Below are 13,654 nucleotides of genomic sequence, written 5' to 3' on the forward strand. Positions count from 1 at the left end.
TCTCAAATTAGACTATGTCTATTTGTGAATTTTTCACTAAATAAGGGCGAAATTGTAAAGAAAGAGTTTTTATGGCATATTTGTTAATTATGATACTTTGTATGGTTCAATTAATAAATATGATAAATGACAATATTATTTAATAATTATTTATAGTTATTAAATAGTTAGAATTGGCATTTAAATAGTTGAATTTGAAAATTAGCGTTTTTGAGAAAATGAGATGCAGAAATGATAAAACTGCAAAATTGCAAAAAGTGAGGCCCAAATCCATATTTCCTAGGCCGACCACTTTTATAGGGTTTTTCATCTGATATTTTCATTATTTTAATGCCAAATAATTCAAACCTAACCCTAGTGGAATGCTATAAATAGATAGTGAATGCTTCAGGAAATTTACACTTTGACTTCTAATTTCCTTCAGAGAAAAACCTGAGCCTTCTCTCTCTATACCTAGCCGCCACCTTCTTCTCTTTCTTCTTCCTTGAAATTTCGAAACCTCTTAGTGATTAGAGTAGTGCCCACACACAACAAGTGATACCTCAATCATAGTGAGGAAGATCGTGAAGAAAGACATTCAACAAGAAGGAGTTTCAGCAGTAAAGAAGGAGATAAAGAGATCCAGGTTCAGATCTTGATACCGCGACAGAAAGGATACAAGGGTTAGAGATCTGAACGGAAGGAGACATTTAATTCCGCTGCACCCAATGTAAGGTTTCTAATACTTTATATGTGTTTATTTCATAATTGTTTTAGAAGTTCATATTTAGGGTGTTAATCAACATACTTGTGAGTAGATCTAAGATCATGGTAAAATAATTTCCAACAAAAACCCTATAAGTGTGGCCGGCCATGGGCCTTGGATAATGGGCCTCACTTATGCAATTTTGCTGTTTTATCATTTCTGCATCTTATTTTCTCAAAAACGCCAATTTTCAAATTCAACCATTTAAATGCCAATTCTAATTATTTAACAACTAAAATTAATTATTAAATAATATTGTCACTTAATATATTTATTAATTAGACATATAAAGTCTCTTAATTAATAAATAAACCTAGAATCTCTTTTCTTTACAATTTCGCCCTTGCTTAGTGAAAATTCATAAAGTAGACATAGTCTAACTTTAGAATTATAATTGATTAATCAAAATCAATTAACTGAGTCTTACAAGCAGTATGGTCTCAACTAGTATGGGGACCATGGGTCTATATATCCGAGCTTCCAATAAGTAGATCAAGAATTTATATCTTAAATTCACTGACTTATTAATTCTTCGTTGAATCCACGCATAGAACTTAGAATTGCACTCTCAGTATATAGAACACTCTATATGTTCCACGATTTAGACACGTCATTAGTTATCCATTGTTATAACCCTAATGTGATCAATGATCCTCTATATAGATGATTTACACTGTAAAGGGATTAAATTACCGTAACACCTACAATGTATTTTATCCTTAAAACACTTAACCCTGTATAAATGATATTTCAGCTAAGTGAAATGAGATCTCCACCATTTATTTTTATTTGATTAAGCTCGAAGGAAATCATCCTTTACTTTCTATTCGCTAGATAGAAGCTATAGATTCCATATTTATGTTAGCGCTCCCACTCAATTGCACTACCGTGTTCCCAAAATGTACGTATCACCCTGATCCAAAAGTAGGCTTAACTAACAAATCAAAGAACACGAATAATACTCTTGAGATTGAACCTAATCATATCAGGATTAAGATTATTTGATCTAGGATCAACAGGTGATATTGAATTGAATAGATATTACGGTAAATTCTAATATATCTAATCAAAGTTCAATATCGGTCCCTTCCGATGTATACTCCTTACATCCGATGCTGGTAAACTTTGCCAATGTCCTGAAAGGACATAACACTTATCCAAGGTGTAAGAATACCTATCGCTGATTATACCATGTCAGTCTAAATTCAGTGTTCTGACAAATCAGGGAATAAACTTTCGAACATATAATTAAGATTATATTCCACTGTGTTGACAACACTATAATCATTAACAAATTGATATGTTCTGGACTTAAATAGAATTCATACATTATGTGCATATAATCATGAAATAAATCATGTGAACCATACAACATTAAATATTATTTCTGATCTATATTAATAAGTAAATCTGATTATATTGAAATGAGTTTTATTTAGGGCATAAAACCCAACAGTTACACGCGTGACTATTTTATTTTATATGCGTGTAAAATAGATTGTTTGAACATTGTTTTCTATACTGTAAATTATTCTGAATTTCTCAAAATTTTGTAGGATATCTTAAATAGTTATAATAATGTATATGAATATGAAAAAAAATAGACTAAAAAATTTTTCTGGATGCCGAAACAAGTAGAGGGTGTATCAATACATCCCTTTTAAGGGGTGCATTGTAGAATCACCCATTAGTTTAAATTAAATTAGTTTTAAATATTAGTAGGCTTTAAATTTGAAAAATTAACTTCTCAACAAACTTGAAATTTGATTATTTTACTTTGATATTTTAATTTTTCATTATAAGATCAGATATTTGCATATTTTATTAATAAAATTTGAAATGATCTTATCTTGACATTAAAATATTAATAAAACTTAAAGATAATCTAGAGAAATTTTAAATTGCTAATCATGTCAGATTTTAAAATTTTATTATTTTTAAAATATATTTTATTAATTTAAATTATAATAAATTTTAGTTATTTGATATTTTATGTTATTAGATATTTATATTTTTTTTTGTTAAAATAACATGAAATTTTTAAGTTGCTTAATTTTAATTTGAATAGATATTTTAAGGCTTTTTAACCATAAAAATTTTCAAATTTAGAATATTTTATTTTATTGAGAGAGAGACTCCATTGTAGAGTGCTTTGAGAAAGAAAGAAAACTCTGTAACTTGTAAGAAAGAGTTGTTCTTCACACTGAGTATAGCATTGTAATGAGACTGTATTTTGTAATCTCTACCAAGCCAAGCAGAATGTACGAGACTCATGAACCTGGATAAAAAGCTGTGAATATGCTCTTTACGATTTCTGCATATTTTTCATTTCTCTATTTGTTTTAACTTGATCTGTTATTCATGGTGCTTGGATATCTTGCTGGTTTTTCTGTGTGAATCTCTATTTTGTTGGATAGCATTTACACTTTGAAAACTATCATACACTTCAGCTAATGATGGATCAAAATACTACACATTACAGGCATTGCTTAACGATACTGTGTCTGGTTACTTAAGCCAATAAGCAGTAAACATTACATAAATTTTGAGTAATTCCTCATCATCCATTTCCCTTTATCCGAAACTCACCAGAATCTAGAGTGCTCAGATGCTAAATGAAAGCTTTATCGTTCATCCTAACAGGCCCCGGGCAAGATAAGTATGGAAAAACAAAGTAAATGCATAATACATCATTAACATCATACACAACATTCAACTAAATTTACAACAAAACAAAATCCACCTGCTTTTATTAATGATCAATAAAACCAAACAAGTAAAACTTCACGTTCACACCTTACAGGGGCTCTCATAGTAACAACAAACAATGTCAGTACACAAACCCTCCCAAATTAGAGGCTAACCAGTTTAAGAGAGTTGGCCTTCTCTTGCAGTGTATCAAGCAGACTGTCAAAACTTTTCTTGAAAGAGTCCACTCCTTCAACTTCAAGTTGATTACCAACATAGCTCCAATCAATTCCAAGCTTCTCGAGTGCACTGTATATACCCTCGGCCTCAGAGACATTTGAGTCAATCGTCCTTGATACGGCACCATGATCAATAAAAGCTTGAAGAGCCTGATCAGGCATGGTTGATACCTACAAACGAAAGAATAAAGTTTTGACAAATCAAGCCTACCTACCAGGAATTTCACTTATTCCGAAAAGCTAAACTATTTCTCAGCCTGTCTTGAAATCATGGAAATATCATTTGAATATATATTTTATGCAAAAGACATCAAGTTTGACTAACTATATTTATTGGTGCAAGACATCAAATTTGAATTGTAAAGTGACTCACCGTATCAGGACCAATGAGAGGTGAAACATACAAAGTGTCGGGGTATGCAGGGTTCTTGACACTAGTTGAGGCCCAAAGCAATCTCTGCTTCTTAGCACCCTTCTTTACCAAAGCCTCCCACCTTGGGCCAGAAAATTTCTTCTGGTAGAGTTTGTAAGCTAAGGCGGCTTGAGCTACCGCAGCCTAAAATCGTTATTTAGAATTACATGAGCAAATTCTTCTACCTACTCAATTCTACACACAAGACTGAATGACAAGTAATTAAAATAATTCACCTTTCCGCGAAGATCAAGGGCCTCAGGTGTTCCAATCTTCTCAAGCAACTTGTCAATAAGAGTGTCAACCCTACTAACAAAGAACGAAGCAACACTGGTTACTCTTGAGAGATCATTTAGCCCAGAAGCCTCAAGCCCATCCAAATAAGCATCGATAACTGCTTCATATCTAGCAATGGAAAATATAAGCTGCACAACCAAGGAAACAATGTCAATATGCTTTCAAATGATACTTGCAACATTACCATAAAAAAAGAGAAGACAATGAAAGAAGCCTAGATTTTGGGTGATAGCACAGTAGCATAGATGCTTATTGTACGATTAGAACAACATTCTGGTGCAAAGAATGGTCCAAGTACTATAACTACCAAGTGATAAGACCTTAGCCAAGAGTACTTACAGTCACATTGACACTAATACCATTAGAAATAACACTCTTAATTGAAGGGATGCAGGGAGCTGTGGCAGGAATTTTAATGTAGACATTGGGACGGTCAACCACTTTATGTAACCATTTTGCTGCCTCTACGGTCCCCTCAGTGTCATCAGCGAGCCTTGGTGAAACTTCAACAGAAACATAGCCATCAGCTCCATCTGTTTCGTCATAAATTGGCTCAAAAAGTTTGCAGGCATCTTGAATGTCCTTCACCACAAGCTCCCAATATGCAGCTTCGATATCTTTCCCAGCTTGTACAAGCTCCCTGTACATTGATTCCATTGAAACGAGCTTCCTTAAGTTTAACAATCTTAAGAACATGAAAGTACTATGAAGCAAAATTAAAGCAATGTATATAACAAGTGCAAGCTAACTTATATTATATAAGTACACTTTATACCTGAATTGGTCATTGTAGGCGTTAGAAGATGAAATTGCTTTCTGGAAAATCTGGTATTTTCATAGATTATAAAGAACAAGTTAGGTGGGGTTGCTTGAAACAAATAGATGAAAATGAAAGATTAGGGATAACTAATCAGACAACATTCAATAAAGAATATAAAACAATTGGCGTTGACCCTTTTGTACTATTTACAGATTGCAAATAAAGAAGTGAGATTTGTGCATGCATGTTCGTAATCCTAAGTGAGAACAGTAATGAAAGAGAAAATGAAATGAGGAAAATAATAAATACCGCTGGGTTGCTAGTGACACCCCTGACACCCATTTCAATAAGAGGAAGCAGATCGGTGACTGGTCGGCAGAGGTTATCGTACCAGGGACTCTGTCCTCCCTTTAGATACAGATCATGGAGAACTGTTTTCTTTGTTGGAGTTCCATTACCATCGGATTGAGAACATCTGATGCTACAGTACCAAACAATCACAAAATATTTAATCAAAATAAAAAGATTAAAAACAAGAAGAAATAAAGCGTGAATCAATCAGAGACAGAGGGACGGGGAGTAAGAGATGAAAACATACACAAAGGAAGCGTTGAGTGGGGAATTGGTCGAAAGAGAGAGCTTAGAAGAAAGGGTGGCGTCGAAGTTGGTGAGGGGTCGCCTGAAAGCGATCAAATAGCTGGGTTGGAAAGATCTGGGCTTGAAGGAAGATGACAAAGAGGCAGCAGGAGATGGGTTTGAAAGCTTGGAAATCGTAGCCATGGCTGAAAGGTAGAGAAAGAAGAGATGAGAACAGGGTTTGAGAGGGGTTTGGTGAGGTCTCGCTCAGTTGCTCTAATGGTTTGTGAGAGGAAACGAAGTTATATTATAATAAAAGGAGCCAGCTTTTTGAGGTTGTTGGTTTTTTTTTTTTTTGGTTTGAAATGACAAATTTTCTTTTTAAAAAAATAAATAAAGCAAACTAAACATATAGGTAATCCAATTACCGTGAAATCTAATCCAATTATACAAAAATGAAATTAAATTTTGTTTTTAAAATTAAAAATATGTTTTATAATTATTTTATTTTTGAATTTTAAAAATAAAAAATAAAAGTGTGTTCAATAAAGTTTATTTTTTATTTTATTTTATTTAAGTATGGTCTAGGTCCGAGATCGGATTTGAGTTCGGGTTAGAGGTCGGGTTCAATACCAGGACCGTGGTTGGGGGGTTGGTCGGGTCTGGTCGGAGTCTAAAATATTGATTAAGAAAAAAAAAAAACTGTTTAAAAAAATATTAAAAGTAATTTTTTATACAAAATTTTGATTTTCAATTAAAAATTTGAAAAATTAAAAACAATTTTATAAAATATGTTTTTGAAAAATATTTTTACTTTTTTAATTTTAAAAATAGAAAATTAATTAAAAAATGTTACCAAACGCCACCTAAATATTTAATTTAATTAGATTAAATTAGTTATTGAATGTAAATCTCAAAATCTAATTAAAAATAAATCCAATCTAATTACATTTATATACATTAAAAAATAATATATTTATTTATACATAATAAAAAATGAGCTTTTTTCAGTTTTAACCAAAAAAAGGTAACAATATTACAAAAAAAAAACTTTCAGCCGGCCAAATAAATAAATTTACAGTCCAAATAAAAAAAATTACACAAATACCTCTTAAACACACCTTCAACCTACGGTCCACGCTTTCTGAGATTGAAACCTTCGTGTGATACAACCTTCGGTCAACCACCCAACAACCCAACATAACAGAAACGAAACCCAACCAGAAAAAGAACCACCATTAATTCCACCGAGTTTACCTGAGAAGATGACCGGAATCAATCAAAACAGAGACTATTTCGAATTCATGAAAAAAAGTGCAGAAAAATTACTACGAAACTAAAATTCAACCAGGAATCTAATTTAATTCGCATAAAACCGATAAACTGACCTCAATTTTCAAATCCATGAAATGTAAATCTCAAAAAATTAAACTGGAGTTCCAAAACAATCTAACTCGAGTATAATCCAAAAGAAATTACATCAATACTATAGTAAAATATTTATTCTGGTGCATTTTCGTTATTTTCTAAATTTTCAATAGTGAATTTGTTCATATTAAATCACGAAGAGACATGTAGATAGAGTTACGTATGTGGAAACACTGTTCTAATTTTTAATGTTTCATAACAGTTGCATTATAGTTAACATTTCGCTAATAGTTATTTCAACATGTATTACTATTAAGGTACAAGTAATTATAAATCAGTGACAAAAAAATACTGACAAATAGTTTCTTACATTTACACATTCACATTTAGTATTTTTAATTATAATTAAGTTGCATGTTAGTTGAATAATGGTTTTGCTACTACAATATCATAGTATTATAAAAACATGGCTCAGAATTGTCAAATACGCGATCTGAACAGATAAAAAATGATTGTTGTAATATTCATTTGTATTAGATATGTAGAATTATTAGTTGTTTTGTAGTTTAATGTTAGTTGGCTCGAAACAGATGTAACTGTTGCTCTACAGTTTAATCATAGTTGCCTTGAAGTTGACTTCTTCTTTCCTTTCTAGCCGTCGAAGTTGAAATTTTTTTCAGGCAAAGACACCTACGACTTCTTCTTCACTAGACAACGACCACCTTTAGCCACAGGAGGAGCAAAATTAGAGTCATCATTGTCGATGACTAGGTGTTTCCCTTTAGCCTTGTTAACATCTGATTTATGACCCATTTTTGAAACTTTTTTTGGCAATGGAGATGGAGAAGCAGATGATTATGATATATAAAAAAAAAATTGATAAAGGAGGCAGTTGGAAGAAGAAGATGGTGAAGGTTATGGCTGGGAGGTAGTTTTCATGGGTTTTGAACGTGGGTTTCAAAAGGGTAATGGCTGGAAGGTAGTATGTGTAAGTGGTATTTTAGTAAATAAAAGCTCATTAAAGATAAAATTGTTGCCCACACCTTGTGGAGGTATTTTTGTAAATACACTGTCAATTTGTATTTTTCATGTAATAATTCTTAAAAGTATTAAAAAAAATAAAAAAAAAAATATCTATATTAATTATATTTTTAGTGGTTGTTTTTATTGTATGTTGAATCTGTAACACTTGGTTATTTTTTGTATATATTTTCATGATATTTTGTTATATTTTATTAATTGTCAGTATTATTGTTTTAGTTATTTTAAATTTTTAGTTGCATTAAACTTGTAAGGATGATATCTTTATAGAGTATTAAATTAAAATAAAGGGTAATATCTAGTTTTTCCGTATTTTTCTTTTTATTTTAAGTTAATATTAAAAATTAGGTGTGTAATTGGATATCCAATTAAAAAACTAATCAAATTGGATTGGATAGGATTGAATTTTGTGGTCTAGTTGGATTGGATCAGATGATGATTTTCCAAATCCAATTAGTAGTTAGATTAGATTAGATCAAGTAAAAAAATTTAGATTGGATCGGATGCCCAACCCTCTCATATATCCAATTATCAAAACTCTATGATGTGATTATGACTTGCGAGAAAATGACAAACTTTTTAAGGTTTGAAGAAGCAATTGTTATTTTGTTTCTGCTTTAGGACCAGTTTCACACTATTTTTTTTTTCAAAAAATAAGGATTTCATTAAACCAACAAATTAACTATTACAGGAGCACTAATAAAATGAGGACAAACATTTTCCCAAACTAAAACTCCTTACAAAGACGTAATAGATTTGGCAAGTGCATGAGCTACACCATTTACAGAACATGAGATATCATAGTAAGAGCTACCATAAGTCGAGGCTATAAAATGAGAAACATCACAAATAACAAACAATACATTACAAACTGAAGAGTTTATCTAGGAGACCACCATTGTTCAGCCTTGCTTATTAAAAACCCCAACCTCATTGCTCATTGAAGACCAAGTCTGACTACGAGTAACTCTTCCACGTTAATAGAGAACTTCCCAGGCATCCCTATCACCCATGATGCCCACACCACTCCATTTCCATCTCGAATCACCCCTCCAAGACCCATAAACTCCCTTCCAACCACAACTGAAGCATCAATACTTAAAGAAAACTCACCCACCGCCGACTTCACCCACATATCCACCCTCCCAACCGTATGACCCACACCAAATTCACCACCACCATCCCCGTGCACCATGAACCTCTACTCACAGCACCCAAAAAATTCACGAATGCATTCGTAGCTAAGGAAATTAGGACCTCCAAACGAGAATGAGCACCACCATAAATACAAGCATTTTATCAAACCACACCCACAAAAGAACCATTGCAAACTCCCTATGCCTTAGCACATGAAATAAATCAACTAATAAGTCAGTCGTTAGACCACCACCACGATATTGCAGCTCCCTTCACAAACCAAGCTCTCGCCAAACCATTTCAAGTAAGGGATAGAAAACAACTACATGAGAAGCCGCCTCCACATCCCTAAGGCCATAACCAACACACCAAGGATCTAATTTGATGTTACTCTTAGGCAATCAACAATGGGAAACCAAAACTCAAATTTAGTGTTGTTTTTCACTAAAATTATCCTAACCGAACATTAAAAGCTATCATAGATAAAGGATTGTCTACAGTTCCCACTATTATTAGTGGGACATTGTATACCATACTAAAATTGTTTTTCTATTTTTTTAGTTTTTAATAATTAAATAATGGTTAAATAATTAAATTTTCTTAATATATATGTATTATTTATATTTATATATAAAAATAATAAAGAATATATCTTTTTGTGTAATTTATAGTATTGTGGTTAGAATTAGAAAAAAAAATTAGTGCTAAAATAGTACTTTTTGTTGTTGATTAAACACTAAATTTAAGTTTCACCATTGGAGTTGCCCTTAATTAAATTTAGGCTAATTAGAATTTTCGCCCTTTAAACTTTGACATGTACTAAATTATGCCCCCTAAACTTTTCTAGTCGTTATAAATTCCCCCTAAACTATTAAGATTGTTAGATCTAAGGACTTTTATAAAATTTAATTCAATTTTACTAATTCAGTGATTATTTAAGTGCTAAATCATGATCATTAGACTTTGATCCACCAAATGATACCCCTCAAACTTTAACATGTACCAAATTATGCCCCCTGAACATTTATTTAGGTTAGACTTTCCTTACTAAAATTGGACAAAAGTCCTTAAATCCAACAATCTCAATAGTGTAAGGGAAATTTTTAATGACCTTAAAATTCAGTGAGCATGATTTAGTACATGTTAAAGTTCAGGGGCAAAATTTTTAATTAGCCTCAAATTTATAGCTACATGTATCGCATCAAGATAAAGCCACCAAAGAAACACTATAATAATAAAAGAAAAAAAACAAAAATCTGCTCACACTGCTTAAAAAAAATGAAAAAAATGGTTTGTTAAATTTAATTAAAACACTATAATATTTTTTGTGTACTAAAATATATTTACTTATTTAATATATATTACTTAAAATAAAAAGGAATTTTGAAATAAATATATATTATAATAAAGTAAATAATACTTTAATATTTTTTTTTTAAAAAAAATATATTATATGTATTACTGTTGACGGTAAAAATTCGTAAACTAAACTTTAGTTAGGAAATCAAATGCAAAAGGGTAAAGATGAAAAGCTTAAGAGAAACTCAGAACATCAATGGAGAAAATGTTGGAATTTATTTTTACCAGGATCTTAGATCTACTCACAAGTATGTTTATTAACATCCTAAATATGAACTTTCTAAAACGATAAATTAAACACATATAAAGTTTAAGAAACCTTACATTGGGTGCAGCGGAATAATATGACTCCTTCCGTTCAGATATCTAGCCCTTGATTCCTTTACGTAGCGAGCATTATCAATATCTGAACCTGGATCTCTTTCTCTGAATCTTTGATGCTGAAACTCCTTTGCTGATGATCTTTCTTCACGATCTTCCTCACTATGATTGAGGTATCACTTGATGTGTGTGGGCACTACTCATACACTAAGAAATTTCGAAATTTCAATGGAAGAAGAAAGAAGAAGTGGCAGCTAAAGATAGGGAGAGAGAAGGCTTAGTTTTTTCTCTGAAGGAAAAATAGAAAATTTAAGTGTAAATTTCCTGAAGCCTTCACTATCTATTTATAGCATTCCAGTAGGGTTAGGTTTGAATTATTTGGCATTAAAAAAATGAAAAAATCATTTAAAAAAGCTACAAAGGTGGCCGACCATACACTTAATGGATTGGGCCTTGGGCTTTGCAATTTTGCAATTTTAACACCTTTTGTATCTGATTTTCTCAAAAATGCCAATTTCCTAATTCAATCATTTAAATGCCAATTCTAACTATTTAATAACTATAAATAATTATTAAATAATATTGTCATTTATCATATTTATTAATTGAACCATACAAAGTATCATAATTAACAAATATGCCCCTATAAACTCTTTCTTTACAATTTCGCCATTACTTAGTGAAAATTTCACAAATAGACATAGTCTAATTCGTGAATTATAATTGATTAATCAAAACCAATTACATGAGTCTTACAAGCAATATTATCTCAACTAGTGGGGGGACCATGGGTCTATATAACCGAGCTTCCAATAAGTAGATCAAGAATTTAGCACTAAAATTCACTAACTTATTAATTCTTCGTTGAATCCACGCATAGAACTTAGAATTGCACTCTCAGTATATAGAATGCTCTATATGTTCCACCATATAGACACATCATTAGTTATCCATTGTTATAATCCTAATGTGATCAATGATCCTCTATATGAATGATCTACACTGTAAAAGGGATTAAATTACCGTTACACCCTACAATGTATTTATTCCTTAAAACACTTGACCCCGTATAAATGATATTTCAGCTAATGTGAAATGAGTACTCCACCATTTATGTTCGTTTGGTCAAGCTCGAAGGAGATCATCCTTTGCTTACTATTCGCCAGATAGAAGCTATAGATTCCATGTTTATGATAGCGCTCCCACTCAATTGCACTACCGTGTTCCCAAAATGTACGTATCACCCTGACCTAAAAGTAGGCTTAACTAACAAATCAAAGAACACGAATAGCCTTTCAAGATTGAGCCTAATCATATCAGGATTAAGATCATTTGATCTAGGATCAACTAGGCGATATTGACTTGAATAGATATTACGGTAAGTTTAATAAATCTAAGTCAAAGTTCAATATCGGTCCCTTCCGATGCATACTCCATGCATCCAACCTGAGCTTTACTTTAACCAATGCTCTGGAAAGAACATAGTATTTCTCCAAATACAAGTAAACTCTTGTTGTAGATTATCATATCAGTAAAACCCTGTGTCTGATAAATCTAGGAAACTTTATTCACATAGTCATGTTTACTTTCCAATGTGTTGACGGCACAATAAACAGGATCAAGTATGTGAAAAAGGGTTTCAGATGAATTTATACATTATGTACATATAATCATGAAATAAATCATGTGAACCATGCAACATTAAATGTTATTTCTGATCTATATTAATAAACAAATCTGATTATATTGAAATGAGTTTTATTTAGGGCATAAAACCCAACAAACTCCCACTTGCACTAATATAAAACAAAAAGTGCGTTTCAAATAATCTCAACACCTTGATATGCAAATCAAGTGTAGTAGTAGTAAACTCCTCGTAATAGGATCTGAAAGGTTGAATTAACCACAACCTTTTCTCCACTATTACTCTTCCTTTAATCACAAAATCATTGATAATGTGAAATTCCTCTCTATATGTTTACTCTCTTGGGATACTGGATTCTATACCTTTGGCAACTACTTTTGGTTAATCAGGAAATTAACACTAGTAGTTTAAGGCAATTTGGAATGGTGCCAAAGATGTATAGAACTTTCCTTAGACTGAATAAGTAACTTTCCTGCAGCTTTAACATTCAGTCCCTTTCTGGTAGACCTAGAGACTTCAGATAGGTTTTTACACTTCTCCAAAATCACTATTCCACCCCCAGAGTAACCACCATCTTATCAGAAAGATTTACTAGCACATAGGCAAATTTCGAAATCTGATATGGTGTAGTCTAAGAGTTTTAAACACACCCTTATAGACTAACATATAGTTCCTCTTCTTTATCTTAAGATTTACTTGATTGTCTTCCAATGTTCTTCTCCTGGATTAATCTGATACCTACTCATTACTCCCACTCAACAGCAGGTGTCTGGTCTAAGGCATACAAAAGCATATCTAAGACCTCTCACTGTTGATATAAGAAATTTTTCCATGGCTTTATCTTTTCTGGAATAGTTGAGACTTTTCCTTAGATAAATAAAATCTATGCCTAAGAAGTTGTGAAGCTTCTATAGATTGCCATTAGAAAGAAAATGCTTCAGCATCTTACTAAAGTAAGTTGCTTGCATTAGAGTAAGTAATTACCAGGTATACCACAAGCCATAGGTTTAGATAAACTCAAACCTATAATACTAGGAACAGGAAGTTTTGTTAAGTCCATAGAATA

At 31.9% G+C, this 13,654-nt stretch overlaps 1 protein-coding gene across 1 annotated transcript; it reads right to left on the reverse strand.

Moving 5' to 3' along the window:
* Positions 1–3,466: 3,466 nt before the first annotated feature.
* LOC115712571 (uncharacterized) lies at positions 3,467–6,086 on the reverse strand. The gene is made up of 7 exons (XM_030640870.2): positions 5,740–6,086; positions 5,451–5,622; positions 5,157–5,206; positions 4,721–5,021; positions 4,321–4,509; positions 4,046–4,228; positions 3,467–3,843 (listed from the first exon to the last, which is right to left on the reverse strand). Exons 1-7 carry the CDS (start codon positions 5,919–5,921, stop codon positions 3,598–3,600), a joined length of 1,323 nt encoding a protein of 440 aa, XP_030496730.1. The 5' UTR covers positions 5,922–6,086; the 3' UTR covers positions 3,467–3,597.
* Positions 6,087–13,654: the final 7,568 nt, after the last annotated feature.

Source organism: Cannabis sativa, chromosome 4, assembly GCF_029168945.1.
Source record: "Cannabis sativa cultivar Pink pepper isolate KNU-18-1 chromosome 4, ASM2916894v1, whole genome shotgun sequence".
Taxonomy (NCBI): domain Eukaryota; kingdom Viridiplantae; phylum Streptophyta; class Magnoliopsida; order Rosales; family Cannabaceae; genus Cannabis; species Cannabis sativa.